Consider the following 20,537-nt stretch of genomic DNA (forward strand, 5'->3'; position numbering starts at 1 on the left):
TTATTACTTGAATGTTTTAACTGCATCACATTTATTTTTACGTTCTGTGTTTTTCGATACTTAGGAAGTATAAAAAAGTTCAACCCAAAAACAAATACAATTTTTTTAATTTTTAATTGCTACTGAAACAATTTAAAAACAAACCAACTTATACTTAAACGAAAGCACATTCATTTTTAAGGTCACTTTTTTCAAAATTAGCAAGCGGCCTATAATACCAAACCAATTGCAAATTTAGGCACACAGAAATAAACGAAGCCTTTGCTTAGCATAAAACAAATGTGTACTATTGTTAGAAAACACTGAATTAACATAAACAATATATTCAAAGGTAACATAAATTAAATAGATCTTTTTTGTATGTATCGATATATTTTTATTGCGGCAAAATCCGACGTGGCCCATTTATCGATTGTCCATGGCGTTCCGGCCATTGTTACGTCACGTCGCATCGCGCGCGCGCCCCGCGGCCATAACAGTAATTCACCTGGCTTAGGCTGGTAGAAACAGCACTAGCGTCGAAGCGTGAAACGGCGTCGCTGTCTCGCATCTCTCAGCAAAAACAGCAGCCTTGAGAACCAGCAGCAGTGGGCTGCAAAATGGACAACGACTAGTCGCGCATCAAAGGCTACTCTCGCTCTCGCTTGCGCGTCACTTTGGACAATGTCAAAATATTTACCCGGCACCTCGCAGTAGAGATAGCGCGGTTTGTAGCTGCTACTGTCGAGGGCCAACGACAGGGCGCGCTTAATCGGATTAGGAAGGGCCAAAAGCGGATTTGTTGAGTGCGTAAGTGCCGGATTTGGGCTCGTTATCGCTTCTGCTGCTTGACACCGGCCGCTTTCCATGAATGACTGGCAGCTCAGCTCGCTGGCCTGGTTTGGTGTGGAGTACGCCGATTTTGAGTATTTTTGAGTCTCGACGCGCAGTATTATATGACATATGTGTGTAGGTTAAGTCCTTACTAAAAAAACCAGCTGTATATCAAGTAATGTTCAAAAAAACTTAAACCTAATCAAGTATTTGCTGTCCATAAATGACTGGCAGCTCTGCTCGTTGGCCTGGTTTGGTGTGTATGCCGATTTTGAGTATTTTTGAGTCTCGACGCGTAGTACTATAAACACACCATTTTTAACCTATGACATATGTTTATAGGTTATTTCCTTACAAAAAAGCCCAGCTGTATTCAAATCATTTGCAAGAAACTTTAATCCAATTCGATTAATTTGCACAAAACCCTTAAACTAAGTTAAATAGTTGGCATTTTAAAACTATGACATATGTTTATAGGTTAGGTCCTTTACTAAAGACCCAGGTGAATGTCAAGTCATCTGTAAGAAAACCTTAATATAAGGCAATCACTTTGCAAAATATCTCAAAACCCTGCATTTTGAAACAATGACAGATTTACAGTATCTATAATTTAAGTTCTTTTCTAAAAGCCGAGGTATATGCATGTCAATATGTCAAGCCACTTGCAAATAAAAACCTAATCCCAATTTAGTAATTTGTTAAATACCAAAGTCAGATAGTTTACAAAATAACTCAAACTAATTGAAGTCATTTGCCATATAATCCCAATCCAAATTGAATGATAACAAAATACCTTAAGTCCTAGTTAATTTTTTACCAAAAAAAGTAAATTCAAATTAAGTCAATTGCAAAATACCTTATATAACGTCAATTGATTTTCCAATCACCCGAAGTTTAAATCAAGTCATTTTGCTACAAAATCGTGATCCAAGTCAAATGTTTTGCTAAATACCATAGGCTGGCCTACAAGTCAATTGATTTTGATAAAAGCTTAACGTCAAGTAATTTGCAAAATATTCTTAATCCATGCTAAAATATTTGCATAATAACTTAGTTCTAAGTCATTTGAATGCCTTTCCTAAATGTTTTATCAAAAATGTACTTGAAGCACAAAAGTTCGGTCGTTTGTTTACAGGTTTCATTTTAAATCAATTTTAACCTTTGTATATTTCATATGCAACATACAAACGACCCGTGATATGAAATCTATAGGTATTAATATCACACCCTCTTATGTCGTTTTTGCATTATTGCAATATAAAGTAGGCCTATATGCATAATAGGCTAAAATGCCTGCGATTAACTCGTTCGTTCTAAGCACAACCGTTAACATTTTGGTTTTGCTGGCAAACAGAGATACTGACAAAAAAAGTTGATTTTAGTGAAGTAAAAATAATACACGCTTTAAATCATCCAAATTGTCAGTATTAAATTTTTTTTTATTTCGTTTTATTAAAATATTTTTGTTTACAAATTAAAAACAAAAACTATAATCGAAAATAAGTAAACAAAATCATTTAGTCGGGCGATTAAATTTAAGATGACTTAAAAATAAGGGAGAAAATCTCGTCTTCGCAGTTATTTGTTTTGTATGAGTTTCCAAGATTGCTGTCTGTGAGAAAAAAAACCCGCAAGATTTAAGCGATTTCTAATCATGTAAAATCGATGAAAAGGCTTCTTTAGAACTAAGCGGTTTCGTCCCCTTTTCAACTCTAGTTATTAAAACTAAAACTATATGAGTCATAAACCTATTTTGTATTGGATTTTAAAACCTAATTTAGGAGATAAGACAGATGTTTACTTTATTAAGCCTTAGTTCTTTAACTAACGAAAATAAAAATGAATTCCACATTTACTGTAACTTTAATAAATTAAATTAAATTAAAAAAACAAAAAAAATTACAATCGCAAAACATTACATTTCCGATTTAATTATCAAACTATCGCCTTAATAAATATTGTGAATGTGGCCTCACAGCATTTCAAACGCACTCGATAACCTTACTACAGTAATTGCTTACCAGGTAAATAAACAAGAAGAAAAATGAGTAATCCAAGTTTGTTCGGCAACCTAAGAAAACGTATTGAGAGAAAAAAATTCATGATTTTTTGTGCCTTTCTTTCAAAAAACAAGAAAAGAATAATTGTACTTCTGGTCATAACCTAAAAAAATAATACTTAAAAGAAAATAGTTTCATGATTTTTTCGCGTCGTTCATATAGGCTGCTCTTAGGTCTCCAAGAGTTGCCCTGACTCGGTAAAAAAATGCCCTCGAAATGGTCGGAAACAAAACACCCAAGGGCCCACTTTGATGTAAGATTAGGATCTCACCCGCTCGTAGCAACATCAGGTAACACCGAGGCCAGGTCGTTCTAGCTGCGACGTCAGCGAATGAATTGGCGCGCGCGGAAAAATACCGAAAATCGTTCCCAGGTCGAGAGTTGATCAAGTTCAACATATGATGTCACTCAATTATTTCTTGATAATTTTTCTGTTTTTTAATCGGGCTACGTTTGCTTTTTTCTTTGTTTATGGAGCTATAGTCCTGCGTTTCTTTCTGGGGTAAGTTCTTTGACTTAATCTTGAATAGGTACACTATACACGGATCTATAATGTCGCGCAAAATGAATCAATTTTTGTTAAAAAAATAGAATTAAATAAAAACTACATACATTTTAATTAGGTGCACTATACACGGATCTATAATATAGCTTAAAAATGAATAAATTTTGTCAAACAAAATTTGCAATAAGCTGAAAATGAACCCTAAAGCCAAATAGGTCGTGTAAATGGACGTTATTATAAAGACGTTTTGAAACGCAATTGTATCATCACCAATTAACTTTTTAATGCGCTGTGTATAATTGTGCATCGAAACGTCTCTATTAGATTATTTTTACTCGGCCTATTTCGACTTGAAATTAATTTTCAAAAAAATCCTAAATATTGGATGAAATACATTCCACTATATGGAGTTAAATAGCAAGGTTTCTTTATAATTTGTGTTTTATTGTTGAACACATCCCAGTTCAAGTTTAGTTACAAACAAGACGGCAAGTTGTAACATTCCATCAGCAACGCCTTAAGAAAACGCAAATTCGCATTAGATTTAGGATTTTCTAAGATTTGAATTGACTTTTTGTCTTTTTTTTTTTAATCCTAACATCTCAACTGTGACGACATAGACCGATAAGTTAAACAAATAAAATCAACTTGATATTAAAGCAGTGGGCTATCCGCCAATTCAATGTTGACCCTATGAAAGTTCCCAGCATTTAGGCAAGGTAATTACGCAGTAATTTTCTGCTTTAGTTGAAATCCTTGACCGAACTGAAAATGTCTGTTTGTTAGAGACCAAGTTGTAAAACTCTTTACAAAAAATGTAATTCCATAATATTTTAACAACGTCTTAGAAAACGCAGAGTCGCATTTGATTTAGGATTTTCAGATATTTGAATTGACTGCTTTTTTTAATTCCTACAGTTGTTCGTTTGTGATTGCGAGGTAGTATTTTCTTTTGAGTTATTTTTTAATAAACAGAACCAACTCAAATGCTTTTTAAACGTTTATATAAAGTTTACATAAATTGAAGCAATTTGAAGAAAGATTTTGAAAAAAAGATACTGATTTTTGAAAAAAAGATACTGATCGATAAACTTTAGTTTTATCGGCGCCACGAATCCAATGTCGTCGTATCATTGTTGCAAAATAAAAAAAACTTAAAATCATTATTGCACAATAAAACTTCAAGAAAGTTAAAGCATCGATAACCGAAATTCAATATCGCCGTATCACGTAAATCGTTCACCCTCAGAGGTTTTCTCGCGCGTTTAACGCTATAAACGCCTTCTCTCTTAAACAGACTTGACTCCTTTATATAAGAAGCAAAGGGAAAAAATATCTTTGCAATTCTTGCAGGAATTCGTGCCTCAGGCGCCTCTCGAAGACTAAGGACTGCATACACCAACACTCAGCTTCTGGAACTGGAAAAAGAGTTCCACTACAACAAGTATCTTTGCAGGCCGCGGCGCATTGAGATCGCCAGTCTGCTCGACCTTACAGAGAGGTATTTCGTTTAGTATCATTACGTCCAGCGGATATTGTGTCGCCTACTTGTTCGTTCCAAATATTTGTGTTTTTTAACCGAATTATTAGTGGAACCCAAAAATTATTGCAGTTGTTATCATTGCACACCACATTTGTTTTGCACTTAAGCCCAATCCAAAACCTTATCTAATGCCAATTCCTTTTTAGTGGAACCCAAAGTTGTCTAACCCAAAGTTGAACGTCGTCCTTTGTTTGAGATCCTCCAGCATTTTAAGTTAAGATCAACTTTATCAAAATTCGCTTGATATGCGCCAAAAACTAAGTATATTAATTTAAACCTTAGACTATGCGATTCAAATTAAACTATTTGACTTGTTGGCCGTTGTTATAATTCATATTCTACGATTGCGATGTTAACCCTAAATCAACCTTATTAAAATTACTTGGTTAAGTATTTTAGTGCACTATGCACGGATCTGTAATGTAGCTTGAACGAAATCCAAAGCTAAAAAAGTCAATAATTCGAAGTCATATTGATTAAGACGTTATGATACAAACTTGTGTACCTTACAGAGAGGTATATTTTATTATCATGACGCTTGGGTAACCTATGCACGGATCTGTAATCTAACTTGATAATGAATTTTAAAACTAAAAAAAGGTCAATAAACCGACATAATTTTGATTAAGACGTTTTAATACAAACTTGTGTACCTTATGCACGGATCTGTAACGTATGCTTGAGTATAAATTGCAAAGCTAAAATGGCCCAGTAAATGACATAATCTTGATTAAGACGTTACATGCGCATTGACTGTTAATGATACAAGGCAGTATATCGAAACGTTTTAACCAAGGGTACCGGTTTATTCGATTTTTTTATAGTTTTGCAATTGATTATTATTATTACGCCTGGGTACACTATGCAGTATATACACGCATCTGTAATGTAGTTTGAACGAATTGCAAAGCTAAAAATGTCAATAAATCTACATCATCTTGATTAAGACGTTTTAATACAAACTTGTGTACCTTACCTAGATGTATTTTTTAATTATCATTACGCCTGTGTACCCTATGCACGGATCTGTCTGATTTCGGTCCAAAACATGAGAAAATGAAATCGAAAAACATTCATTAAATAAAGCATTATTAACATTAACTAGATAAATGTACTATTTTTAGTCGCTTTGCGAGAATATTTTGCGTGGTTCTATGCGAGCATCCAGATGTGGGGCCCTGGTAATTAAATTGTTAAAAAAAAACTTGATAAAGAAAAAAAGATATAAAAATTGCATAGCTAAAAAGGTCGAACAAATCGACAACATCTTGATTAAGACGTTTCGATCCGAATTAGTGTCACATTGACTCATAATTTATAATGATACAACTTCTCGAAACGTTTCAATCAAGATGATGTCGATTTGATCGACCTTTTAGGCTTTGCAATTCATTATTGAGCTACACTTAAACAGGAAAATAGAAAGACGTCCCAAAATGACCTTAAATAGAAGTAAATGAGTAACCCGAAACAAGGACAACCTTTAGCGACAGAAATTAACATATTTTTTCCCGGAGAAAACGCGCCTCCCCCGCAATTTTTATCTATTTCGCTGCACTTTAGGCATTTTTTTCGTTTTTTCCCGGTACTTATAGGTTAACCTTTATATTTTTTTTAAAAAGGTTCTTTTAGAAAAGGTTTATTTTTTGACACTCTATTTCATTCTTTTTTAAACATTTTTTTTTTTTTTTTTACTTTTTAAGTAATATTTTCATTATTTTTAAGTTTCCCCTTTTAAATGCTATTTTGCGTTTATTTTGGATGTTTTGTCAAACGTTATTCAAAGTCAAACTTTTATATATTTTTTTGTTTGTTTCCTTGAAGATTTCTCTAAAACCCTCGATTTATTTAAACCCCACTTTTTCTTGAAAACCCATTTCCGAATATGTTTTTTTTTTACTTTAAACGCTCTTCCATTTTCCGATATTTCCAAATTAACTATTTGTTACATCTTAAAATCCATAAATTTTTTTTGGTTTTCTTTAAAATCCCTTAAAAAGTTTGCTTTCAAATTTTAACGCCATACACTTTTCGTATTTTTTTTTACCTATTTTTGCCGTTTCTATCTTGTTTCACAAATAACCGTTTCTTTTTTAATTTTCGTCAAGTTTTCATTTTTAAACTTTCAGTCCCGTTTCTATAGTTTAGGAACACCTTATAGAGCAGTTTCGTTAACCTTTGTAGTTCTGGGCGCACCTCGGCACCTTTTTTGGTTTTTAGGGTATACCGACATTTCTTTTGAATGGATTCCAGGTCTTTATTACAACTTTTCCTTGGCAGTTTATCTATCACAAAGTCTAGAATAGGACGAAAGGCTTTCTATGGAACGAATTTTCTGGGAGAAAGTAGTTTTAAATTGACCTGACACCTGTCTCGGTTTATTTTCCCAGGAAGCCGCTTTTAAACAAACGATTCAGACGAGCGCTAAAAGCTTTCAAAGACACGCCACACAATAACATCCGATCTTTGTGTGTACATTGTTTATGTTTGTGTAGAGCAGTGGTCTGCAAACTGTGGGCCGCGATAGGTATTCGGGCTTTGAGGTTTATGATTGTGAAGCTCAATGTTTAAAAAGTAGTTGTGGACCGCGTGAGAGTCGTACGTTCATTGTCTACATTATAAAGTGTAGCTATGAGTTTTTATCTTGGCTCATTGTTGCACAACCAAGCCACTAGGCCAGGGGTGGTAATTTACGGCCCGCGGGCCAGATCCGGCTCGCCAACGCAAATCATCCGGCCCGCGACCTATTTCACAAACTGGGCACGAGGCCATTCCTCAAATATTTTCTAGCTATTTCAACTACGAAATAGCAAATATTTTTTATGCGCTTTGCGCTAATCCTGTTCCTCCATCGAGTGTAAATTGCAAAACACCCTAGTTTTATCCCTGATTAACTGTCGTTGCGGTGACAATAACGTAAAGCATACACAGCTAACATATAGCGGCCCGCGGAACACCTTTTTTAGTTTGGTTTTGGCCCGCGACTAGAAAAAGTTGCCGACCCTTGCACTAGACCATGCCCCCCAAACTTGTAGTCCAGTTTCACTGTTAAAATACATTATTTTTGGCACATAATGTCAACTTTAGTCCGTTTTACTTAATTAGTCTATTGAGCCCAACAGTGTTATCATTCTATAGCTTCTTTCATCGTGTGAAATTACAGTTTGACTATAAATGCCGTTATTTCGAGCAATATTCGAATCTAATTTACAAATTTCAGTTAAAATAGATTTAAACCCGTATGCGTTTAATTGAAGTTTTGCCAATTTAAAACAAAAAACGCAATTTTCAAGTTCGCTCGAGGAACACGAAACTTGGACATTTTCAAAAACTTAACTATATATTTTCGCCCACACTGGCACACAAGGAAAAGAACAACAGAAATTAAGGACTTTTTTCAATCCAAACTATAGATTGCACCTTGTAGTTATAGGCTTAAATTTACACCAACACAGACGATCAGACATCCAAGGATAAACAACAACAAACATTAAGGAATTTTTTTTAATCCTAACCATATATTTTTACCTATACTAGGCAAGTCAAAGTCTGGTTCCAAAACCGACGCATGAAGCACAAACGTCAGCAGCAGCAGACACAGAAGGACGGTGGCGACAAGGGCGACAAAAGCGACGACGCCGACAGCGCCGATTCGAGCGACGAAAAGGACGGAGAAGCCAAGGCTAAAGCCGGAAGCGACAGCGAAGCGGAGAAAAACGAAAATGGCGATTCGCCTCAAATTACGGCGCCACAATCTGCGGGAAATGAAGCTTCTTCATCCCGCGAGTTTGACGATAACCGGTCGAACACTACAAGTACAGCTGCTGCTGGTAACGATGTAAACTCACCAGGCGACTGTAAAAACGATGATGAGCCTGATAGTAAGCGCAGTAAGCTCTCAAGTTGCGTGGGACATTCTCACGGCATTTTCCCGCAATCGGAGCCAATCGAAACCGTCCAGGAAGCTTCATTTCCAGCCGCAAACTTAAAGCGAAAGCTGAGTAGTGACCCGCGGGAAACGGCTCAGCAACCAAGCGCCAATGTAGCACAAACGCTCAACAATGAAGCTTGCTACGACCCCATTCCAAACCACAAGGCACTGGTTTCTGTTAAGGAGGAAAATACAACGTTACCAGCACTTGTACAGACCTACGAAGGCCAAGGCTACAGCTACCAGCACCCTCAACACCAGCACCAGCAGGAAAAGACTGGTTATGAGGCTCGGGCTGTGTCGACTGCAACTGTACAGTACAGCGATGTACAGAACCAGCAGCAACAGCACTACCAGCATCAGCAGCAGGCTAAGAGCAACTCCTGGCGGGATGCGTACACCTCCGCACCCACGGAGTACGCGGCTTGTGATCCTCGCTACCAAGACGCTCCAAAAACAACGCCCGGCGCCGAAGGACATGCCTACGCACCCGGGAACCGCTACCTTCAGTACCAGGGCGCCTGTAATCGCCGTGCGTCAGTCGCTTCAATGCATGAACGCTACGACTACACCCAACAGCATCTGCAAAGGCAAGCAAGCAGGCGAATGTCCGAAACATCTTACCCGAGCAAAAGCCTTGACTGGCAGGCTGGAAAAAGCGGCGCCCAGTACCGTAGCTCGCTACAGCTGGTGGCGGACAGCAGTGGCACGACCAAGTCCTCTTATCCAAGCGGACGCGTGTTCACCCCGTACGATACGTCGTACAGTGACATGCGAGCACAGGGCGTCTACGGGAGTGACTACTTTGATTCCAGCTACACCAAACCAACGGGGACGTCCGCTGGCGACATTAATGGTAAAGCTTACTTCAGAGCGGTTGCAAATCGTTGCGATTACAGCCCATCTGCGGGAAATGCGAGCTCCTATCCCGGCCGACACTTCAGCCCGGCTCAGTTTGAGATCCACGCGCGGACAGTCACCCACGTGGACATTGCACAGACCGCTGGGTTGCTAGGCAATGCGCAGCGCGTCCTCGACATGTAAGAGTCCTTCATTGTTTTTCGGTTAAGTTTTATTCCTTTTTGCTGCCCCGTTGAAATTAATTTTGAAAACCGCTTGCGTTTTGTTTTTTACTCGCTTTGGACCCAAAGCCATCAGCACTTTAAGTGAGCAATTTTTTACATTTGAATTGTAGAGAAACGTTATATCAATATGGTTGTTACTACTGAAACCATGTTTAGCGCATTACATGATTTTTCCCCCATATTAGTAGCCAATGTTGTGTGGAACTATCACACATGCCATACAGTTTTAAAATAACTAAAAAAAGCAAATCATAAACGTTTAAAGCCAATCAAACCTTGAACATTTAAAGTAAACCAAAGCGTATAGTTCAAAATATTTTAAACCAAGTCAAGCACCAGCTGACAAAAAATGGCGCTTATTCGTTCGTTGCAAGCCAACCTCCAAGTTGCACTCCCTACACTGCTATAAGTAAAAATCGGGGCTAAGCCTCAAGCAATTGACCGCACACGGGCAAAGCAAGCAGTACTTGGCGTCTGTAGTTAAACGCTCGTTTGCCGAGTTGTTTTGGTGCTACATGGGGCGTGGGTTAAAGTCCCACGAGGGATTTGGGGCTGTTTTCGCAAGCAAATGCCCCTTTGAGCGTTTGCTTTGATGGATGACCAGCAGTCTGGGCCATTGCGCTTTTTGCCGTATTTGGTGAATTCAGTGCACTTTCTCAGCTAAAGGCGCCTCTTAACAAAAAAACAGCGCTCCCCAGAAAGATCTACACAGCGCAAAAAAATCTGTAAAATTTGAAGAGTTCGAAAACCTTAAAAACAGTGATTTTGGGTATCTATATTGGCATTCCCCCTAGGCTTTTGGACAAATGACGACTTGTTAGTAAAACTTGACTTGTTATTTATACTGGGACAAAAAGTAACCCTTAAAATCTTACGAGTTTCCAAACCTTAAAAACGTGATTCTGTACATCTTCAGTGGCATTAACCCTAAATCACACAATGCATCTCAAATACCATCTTTTTTAGTATTCAATTATGAACAGCAGTCACTTAATTAATCAACAACACTAGAATGAATTAAAAGATTGCATTTAAATGAAGTGTTAAAATTCCAGACCATTTGAACAATATAGGTTATGTTTTTTTTATTAACCATTTACAAGATAGCGCTTCACTATATTATCAAATGGAGCCAACAAAACTTGTCAATTTAACCCTTGCAAATAATCCCTTATAGGATAAGAACCACTGAACAACCTCAATGTACACATTTCAGGCGAAATGTTAATTTTAGATATCACCGCTTAATTTGTACTTTAAACCTTACAAAAAGACCTTTGATACTGAAAATGTCTGCCCAAAACTTTTAGTAAGCGCTGTACTATTTATAAAAAAGGAATTTATTTTCAAAACAAAAAGGTTTGAGACAACTCAATAGATTTAGTTTTACAGGCGAATTTCTTCCTAATGATTATTTCATTTGTAAGAATTTAGGTTGGAATTTGTGTTACAAGTAAAATCAAAGGAAACATACACCTAAAAAAAAATAATATTTAGCAGCTTAAATACGTTTAAAGGATTAATTTTTAGAATTTACTGCAGTAAAATGACCTAAAACCACGTGAACGATTTAGGATTTTATCATGTGTGTTCGTCGACTTTTTTATTTCGAAGATGGTTATCAGACCTAAGCTAAGTGATTCTAAAAACGCGCTTTTTACCACAAAGAAATAATCTAGAGTAAGGTGGTCTGCTATCTATGGGAAAAAAACTAAAAAAGTCTGCAAAAAGATCGGTTAAAGTCTCCTTATATCCTTTAAACCAGTGCTTCCCAACTTTTGGTTCGCGACCCACTTTTAATGCAAGTTTTATTGTACAACCCACATGAGATATGACCAAATTGTTTAGCAATAGTATGAAATGCATCTGATTGGAAATAGGATTACCAGTTACATAAAATCTGTATCTTTACTACTGACGTACGTCCTGGAATAGTTACAGTGACACAACACATCTAATTTTGACATATTTGCGATATTGTTGGATTAATGCTACGTAATGATAATGCAATAATTTCGTGATCGAATAGAAAACTGTAACATTTAGAAACGCTTCGCGACTCACCAATGGGTCGAACTGCTTTACACCACGAATATTGCTACTTTGCTTAGAGAAACATTTTTCATTTAGCGTACTATACTCAAGGCAAAAGACGAACGTATAGTAATGCAATTTCGTTTTAATATATATCACCAAGACGCAACGAATAAATAGAGAATTGCGTAGAACTTTATTTATTGCTGTTTTTATGAGTTCGTATATTGTAGTACAGCGCTGCGGACTTTTAAAGTGTTAGATTCTTTTTATTTATTCGTGAAAAAAATATTGCTAAACCGTTCAATTTTCTTGTTTGTATAAACTGTTGCTACCAGGCATAGTAATATAAATATAAAAAACAGCTCGTCTGGTAATTTTCATTCTTTACGAACGTTTCGGCAACCTATACAAGCCGCCTTCGTCAGGGTGAATGACACTGAACGCTCGTACAATAAATGGAAAAACACACGAAGGAAAAAAGCAGAAAAAAAGGCGCATAGGTTGCAGAAAACGTTGGTAAAAAATTAAAATTACCAGAGGGGCTGTGTTTTGATTCATATTTCTTGTTTGTTTTGATATTAAAGTATAAAAAAATTACGATTGCGGATTAATAATTGCAGCAACTGTTTTTTTATATTGGTGAATAAGTTCCAAGACGTAAGATTAAAACATTCCACAACTTAAAAAGTTTTAGACCAAAAGCGCTCTCTAAAATAAATATTTTGGCACCTTAATCAAAATAAAAAACTTTTTCTTTTGTTTGAGCGTCACGTTTAACAGTTCGACGCTCCTTTTTAATGTAACTTTGTGACGTCACATATAAACCTAATATCATGACGTGATCACAATTTTATTAAATACCCCTTTCCAAACAAAAATTACCTCCCCTGATGAGACTTACAAGTAGTGTGGAACGGCTTAGCAACACGTTAGAAAAATACCCACAATTACAAATAAGCGATTTGTACATTTTTGATCTTCTGTTATACGTTATTTATATCATCTTGCCTTTAGTTTATGTTTATCGTTTGTGAGACCTTTAATAATTCTCGTTTTGTACGTGTTGCCTTTGTATACACCAGTGTTTCTCAACCTTTTTTAGTGGTGACCCTAATATTAACAGAATACTGTGGCTATTCAATTAATTATCTTCGCTGAACCTTTTTTTTTAAATTGATGCTTGAATTAAACAATGAAACCTGAACACACACATGTGTGTTTACTGACCGGAGGGCCGGAGGTCGTGAGTTCGAACCTCACTGCAGGCTAGTTGTTTTTCTAGTCTGCTCTGCTTGCATCAATGATGTACAGATTCGGTGAAGAGTCTACAATGGCTTTCGGTATTGAATTGAACAAAGAAGAAATTAAATTGAAAACAAAAGAAACGGCATTATTAAAGTCAATGCTATTAAATATGGATCATATCGTTGTTTTGCTTCAGCAATTTTCTTAAATTTTGAAAAAACCCTTGCTGAGAACCAATTTCAATAAATCTAACTATATAAAACTACTTAAGTCGGTGACCCAACCAAATTAAACGTCCACCAAATTTTGGGTCGCAACCAATTGGTTGAGAAACAATGGTACAAACGAACATGTAAATTCCGTACAGTTATTTTTGTTCCTTGTTTGCTGATTGTTCCTTGTTTACCCACTGCCCTTATTTGCAATGCTTTTTAGCTTTTAGCTAATGACTTAAAACGCTACACCATGTTTATTTTTTGCCATTAGTTGAACTATCATTGTTTTATCTTGTTCCAGTTGGAAAGATGTAATAGATTTTATAAAACAAAGCTTGTGATTACAGCTGGAATTACACTTTTGTAAAACGTAACAGTTTTTAAATACTTTGGCAAAAGTTCCACAAATGTGTATTCGTTGTAAGCAATGCAGTAAAAAGATAAGACGACATAGCGTTCGACTTTTGTTGTTGTTTTTATCCGCATTTCTTCTTTTCCCTTTTTTACGAATTCCGTCGCGTTTATTTCTTTCCGCCCGTTCCGTTTCCGTGTTTTATTCGATACCGACCATCGCCTACCTTGCGAATAATAAATGCAAAAAGACGAGCGAACATCGTAATTCGCCCTAAAAAACACCCAAAAGCTCGCCCGAAACCCCATTTGTCACCCAAAACAGACTGGGACTGTGTTCAGCCCCCTTTTTCAGGGGGGTAACGGCTGTGGGTAGATGACGTATGTATTTTCCAAGGCAAACAAATCGTGCGTTAAAGCCGATACATAATCCCGTAAATGCCTGAGCACTAAGCCGCCTCTTATGCTCTAAGCTTGGCCTTTTAAAACGGCAAGAACCAAGGTATGTTTTTTCGCGATTAGCCAGCGTCACGGTCTGTCGAACACGCGGCGCCCTGCCCGTTTGACGTAAATTGATGCGCCGCCTCCCTGCCGTCCGTACGTTTACGCCCACCTGCGAGGAACAAATACGCCAGAAAACAGTTTCGCTGCAAAGACTTCTGCAATATGTTTTCAATTTCTTAAAGTAAAAAAAATGATAAAAAATAATAAACCTCTAAAAGGAGCTAGTTTTAACGGAAAATTGCTAAAAACAGCTTACAAGATGAAACAAGTTAAACTACCTACATATTAAACTTTTAAATTATTTCCAAGAATTTTTTAGAGCGAACAAACATTTTTTTTCAATAAGAATAAAAAAAATAAAAAAACCATAAGCTCAATGCAGTTTTGTTTCTTTGTTGCTGGTATTTCCTTCGTTTGCTGCAAAGGTTCTATTATTTCCAAGAATATTTTCTAGAGCTAACAAACTAATTTTTTTATCGAAAAATATTTCATTGTTTTTTAATTATAATAGTTACATAGTTTAACTTTTTTATTTATAATAATCTACGTATAGTTTACATTTTTAGCTTGATTACGAGTTTCAATTGTTTTTCAATCAACCACAAGGTTAAATTTCACTTTTGATTGGTTACTTCAGAGGTCGGCAACCTTTTTGGCCCTGCGGTTTGAATTTAAAAATTTTCCGCGGACCGGCTTTACAAAACAACAAACGTTCAGTAAAGTTAATGCATTACAACTTTTTTTTCAATGAACCAATTAAAATGTATACGTTGTTTCTAAAACTTTCCTGCCTGAACATCAAAATAATGAATTATTTTGCAATGTATCTCATATGGTAACAGCACACCGGTTTACCTCACGAGTGCCCAATACTAATTGAGATTTGTTATCATACCATCAACCATCGAGTATGTTTAAACGAAAGTTAATGGGTTTTGAATAGAAAACTACATTTATTTGTTTTTGCCTTATTTTTTTATTTTTTGGGGGCATTTTACGTACGGTTGCGGTTTAAATCAAAACTTAATCTGGCATCCCTGCTACGGACCAATAACGAACTCCTCGCCGACCGGCGGTTGCCGACCACTGGGTTACATGGTTAATTTTTGTACGATTGTATATAAATGTACTTATTTTTCCACCTAAACTAAATAGCCGTACATGATGAAAACGGCTATCACTAAAGACTTAAAAAATTCACTTTTCACCTTGCGACCCCTAAATATAAAAGAACTAACCAATTAAAGTTTTCTAACGAAAAGTTGCGAAAATTTATTGGTTAGAGGTTTCAAAACTTTTTACAAAAATAGTGTAAACCTAACAAAAATGTTGCCACAAATGGTTGGAAACTTGGAGTTTCAATTTTTTTGTTATCCTAAACAAAAACAAAGGTCATTAAAGAACTTTGACGTCATCTCTATATTTCCCCCGATATAAAAACCTAAAAGCTCCCTGTTTGTCCGTCAGAGCGCGTAAAGTGTGCAACAGAAAGTGGTATTCCGATTGTAATCGCGGAATCGACAAGAAGTCGCGTTCGAACGTCAAACCTTGAAGTGAAACGCGCGCGATAACGACGCTATCGTCCAATCAGCGTCGCGCAATTTGATGACGAAATAATGGAAACTCTTTCTACGTCAGCGCATTTCGAAATTGAAACGACGCTGTTTTTTTTCTCGATGCAAAAAACGCTGGAGGGAGGTTTAGCTGATGGGTTGAGACTTCGATGCCTTAGAAAATGCTTATTACTTGCTCTGTACTGCCCTCTGCCGGTTAAATATTAGACCCTTGAATTTTGCTCCACGCTAAAGCTCAAAGCGTTCATTTGTACACCATAAAAATAAACATAAAGGAAGTTCACGTTTATTCATTTGTGAGTTGCGTGACGTCAAGGTCGCTTTCAGAATAACAACAAGTCAAATTTTAGTCCATTGCCGACGCAGCAAACCTAAAACTGGTGTAAGGAGCCTTACGCGAAAATCACCAACTAAAATATGCAAGTCATTTGCCTAAAACAAGCTGTTTGTCAAAATTATGTCACTCATATCAGGCCACTATAAAACATTTGAACAACTGCAATTAAAGTCAGTTACTTAATTCACCACAATACTGCTACAAATCGGAGCCTTATAGTTAAATGCGCTTTGTTTCTCAATGTCGGCCCTGGTTTGATGCAATTTACGCTTAATAAATAACGTAATATATCTTATTTACTTAAAGAATTTTTTCAATTATATATATATATATATTTTTGAATTAGAACAAATTACTTGCAAGGTTTATAAAAAAAATTGAAAATAGTACAAAGCCAAAATTATAAAATACAAAAAACTGGCAATTCTTTAAGATCCAATATGATACAATCGCATTTTTGCTTTCAAAAGATTTCAACACTCGAAAACGAGGTCATTAAAAATTGTAAAATGTACCTTTACGCTTTTTAAAAATTACCTTTAAAATGATTCATAAAAAAGTAACGTTCATTTTAATGTATCGTTTTCACTTAATAATCGTTGTAAATTTTCAGAAACAATTAAAGTCGTTACAGACTAGTGAAAATCCGATTTACATTGTTTGCAAAAGTAAAACTGTTAATCTTTTATAAGCATCTACATAACCATGTTAAACAGACTAAACTCCCCGGATCATTTTAGAAGGTATAAACGTAAACACCACTGATCCACGCGTAAATTGTTCGCGGTTATATATAGACAACACTCGCAAAAGATACCAGTAATCATTTAATATCCACTTTTTACACAGTGCTGAAAGATTACATTCTACCGCACCTAGCGGAAAGTAATACCGATGATTTTCTGCCACTAAGAGGTTTAACAATAAACCGCCACAGCAAAATTTGACTAACAAAGACGCGGCTTATATTTTTTCCCGAGCAATCACTCTTCAGAGTGCACAACGATGAGCCGTGTAAAACATTTGTAAATTGTGTCCTTTTATGTGCAAGATATGTCATTTACTAATGTAAATATGCCAAAAGTGCACCGACTATGTTACGCTTTTTCGCAATGTTATCTTCTGTGCCAACTTCCGAGCAATATTTGGCTTTAAAAAGAGGAAGTATGGCAATACACAAAATTAAATGGTCGTTAGCCGCCTAAAAGCTTTCCTATTGTAATATGTTTTCCTGTTGCTTTTTTCCGTCCCTTTATTCATTAATAAAAAAACGAAGCTGTACGAAATGATTTGCGAATAAATAAAGAGTTCCTTTGGAACACTATATACGGATCTGTTCATAAGTTTAATGGTGAAAATAACGGCCCAAATAGACGTAAGAAGCGACATGCTTTATTATTCAAACGTTTCGGCAAATGCTCATGCCATCATCAGTGATATGAAGGCCACATCAGCAGTTACACCCGTTTATATACACTTTAGTCGCATAAAGGAATGATAAAAAGGTGCGCAACAAGCGTCGCAAAAACGATAGATGATGGCATGAGCAATTGCCGAAACGTTTGAACAATAAAGCATGTCGCTTTTTACGTCCATTTAAGCCCTTATTTTCACCATTAAATAAAGAGTTCCATAGTCTATTTCAGTACATCAAATACTATACAAGGTTCCCAAAAACTCCAGGATGTAAAAGTATTGCTAATACTCCGAATCTATAGGGTTATATCGTAACATATCCATTTCAAAAATGTTGTCATTGCCAGTGTAAGGGACCAACACTTCAACATCCACCTTTATTTGAACTATTATTCAAGGTAAAGTATAACTAATTTAATTCTTAGGTAAATGATGGCTCCGAAAGTAGATGCTCATCATTAGGGCGGTTATTTTTTGACTTGTCAGAAAAAGTCAATATTTTGTCAAAATTTGCACGTTAAGTCGCTGAATATTTCAACTATTTACACAACAGTTTTTTAAAATAACCAGCGTGTTGTTTTTGTTTGCACTTTTAGTAGTTGTTTGTCTTCTTCAAATCACAAAATATTAACTAAACGTTTTCATGAGTCTTGCATAAACCCCAAAAAATAACCGATTTGTGTTCGACCGGTAGCCATTAAAACGTCAAAAACGTGTGCTTGACGATGCCAAGACACTAATGCAGTACTTCAGAAAACATCACTGCGACGTAATACCATGGGAAAGCACCGGAGATGGAAGGCAGTACAAAAGCAAGTGCTTACAGTTCGATCCCCCTCCGCCCCCAATGGGAAGCATTTCACCCCCTCCCCCGGCACCCACATCTGGGTCAATGCCCCCTTCCCCCCTCTGGAGGGGGCGGGGGCCGAGGGGCCCTGCTTTCCGCCATTCGTCAAGGGGTAAGTTGATTTCTGTAAATTTTTTTTAACTAAGAGGTCAAAATTTTGTCTAAAAAATATATTTTCAGGTCAAAATTTGTCAAAATTTCAATTTTTTCGGTCAAAATTTCTTATTTTTAGGTCAAAAAATAATCGCCCTACTTATCACATTCATGGAAGTCAGATACTTGCTATTTTATTCCGGCACCGACACGCGAGATTCGGAGCAAAATTATCGCGACCCCACCCGACACCAAATGACGTCATTACTATGCTCAACAAGCAATATAAACATAAAAAAAAACGTTCAAAGTTTTTTTACCATGTTGAACTTGGCATTGATGTTAAAAATTTAACACCAGTTGCCTCTACTTTTTAATAAATTAACATTTCAAGGTAGTAATTGGTTGCGTTGTATCGCAAATTAAAGCCGAATTTCTATTTTAGTGTTTTTGGAGCGGCATCGATACCACCGTAATATCGGACCAGTAGCGATACGGCGACTTGGTATCGTGTATCGGCTCCGATTCGATACTTTTGGACAACCCTAATCACTCAACACACCTTATTGTTTAATTCAGTTTGACTTCGGTAACGCATAAGATGTAAAGGATTAAAGGATTCATTTCCCATTTTCAAAAGGCTTATAGTAATCGGCTTTCAAAAACTACTCTGGATTTTTCCTTTTTACCGAACGTGTAATGCAACCAAGGGCGATATATGCTAAAGGGCATTGCGTAAAGCCTCTTAAAGAGCCCACAGCATAATGTATTGCTTCATTTTGTTCAGCCACGAAAAATTCAGGTTGTTGCAAAATCTTTACAGCTGAAGTCACTACCTTTTTAAATTACTAACAGAAGTTTAAAGCAGGGCTGCCGAGTCGGTTTAAAACAACCTGAGTCCGATGAAATAAAGTCCCGAATGTTTCCTTAGGGCTTGGAAGAGTTTTCGTTGTAAAGTCATTTGATTGATTTGCATATTATTGGTTTTCCAATAACAAGTTATTGCTCGTGTTGCCTTATTATTTACATAGCCGGTACAGCTAGATTGTATCTTGCAAGTTTAAAAAGGGAAACTTTTTTGAGAGTAGTAGGCCGCATTTGTTTTGAAATTTCCGGGCTAACTATTTATCTAATCCACCCTGTTAATAATCCTATATACATTTTGAGTAAAGTTGAGTTTTTCGACAATTTGTTAGTACGCCAACAAGATTATGGAATCTTGAGGTGGTACGCAGTGAAAAAAAGGTTGAGAGCCACTGTTATAAAGGATAACGCAATCCAAACTAAATAAGTTTTTCCCACTGTGCTTGCCTCGTTTCACTCTCAAAACAATACGATTTATCACCTTGGCAGTTTAAAATAGAAATGTAATGCTATTTTTAATCACAATGCTTTCTTTGCTGTGTTCGAACATGTTCCTTTTATTATGCTTTCCCGTTTTAGCTTCACTTTTAATACAGTACAGATCATCACCTTGGAAGTCTAAAATATAAATGTAATGTTATTTTTAATCGGAAATACTCCCCTTCAGAGAACAATTTAAACACTACCGTCCAATGCTATATCCGAACATGCTTCTCTAACTGCGGTTTGTCTCATTTTAACTTCACGCTTAAAACAGTACAGATTATCACCTTGGAAGTCTAAAATAGAAATATAATGTTATTTTTAATCGGAATACTTCCCTTCAGAGTACAAGCATCATGCAACAAGGGCAAACAATCTTTAATAAGTCTGTTCACGTTTATGTGACCTTCTCACTTATCAAATTGCTTAAGCTACAGAATTGTGTTTTCCAACGTCCAATTTTGTAAATCCTGAGAGATATTTTTGTTGCTTATACCGCACGATTGTTAAGATAAACTTATATAATTGACCTGAAGAATATCATTATTTTCTAATCTGTTAAAGGACAATCTTACAACCATACTTTAACGTAGGTTCACTATGAACGGATATGTCATGTGGCTTGACAATGAAT

General features: G+C 36.3%; 1 protein-coding gene across 1 annotated transcript in view; it reads left to right on the forward strand.

Annotated features, from left to right (window-relative positions):
• Positions 1-14,003, forward strand: part of LOC146146309 (uncharacterized) — a 34,181-nt gene extending 20,178 nt beyond the window's left edge. Inside the window, exons 2-3 of the mRNA XM_083389456.1 lie at positions 4,732-4,879; positions 8,459-14,003. Coding sequence (XP_083245582.1) covers positions 4,732-4,879; positions 8,459-9,896 — 1,586 coding nt within the window. The 3' untranslated portion in view covers positions 9,897-14,003. The remainder of the gene's footprint in view (positions 1-4,731; positions 4,880-8,458) is intronic.
• Positions 14,004-20,537: the final 6,534 nt, after the last annotated feature.

Source organism: Ascidiella aspersa, chromosome 5 (genome assembly GCF_963924565.1).
Source record: "Ascidiella aspersa chromosome 5, kaAscAspe10.2, whole genome shotgun sequence".
Taxonomy (NCBI): Eukaryota; Metazoa; Chordata; class Ascidiacea; order Phlebobranchia; family Ascidiidae; genus Ascidiella; species Ascidiella aspersa.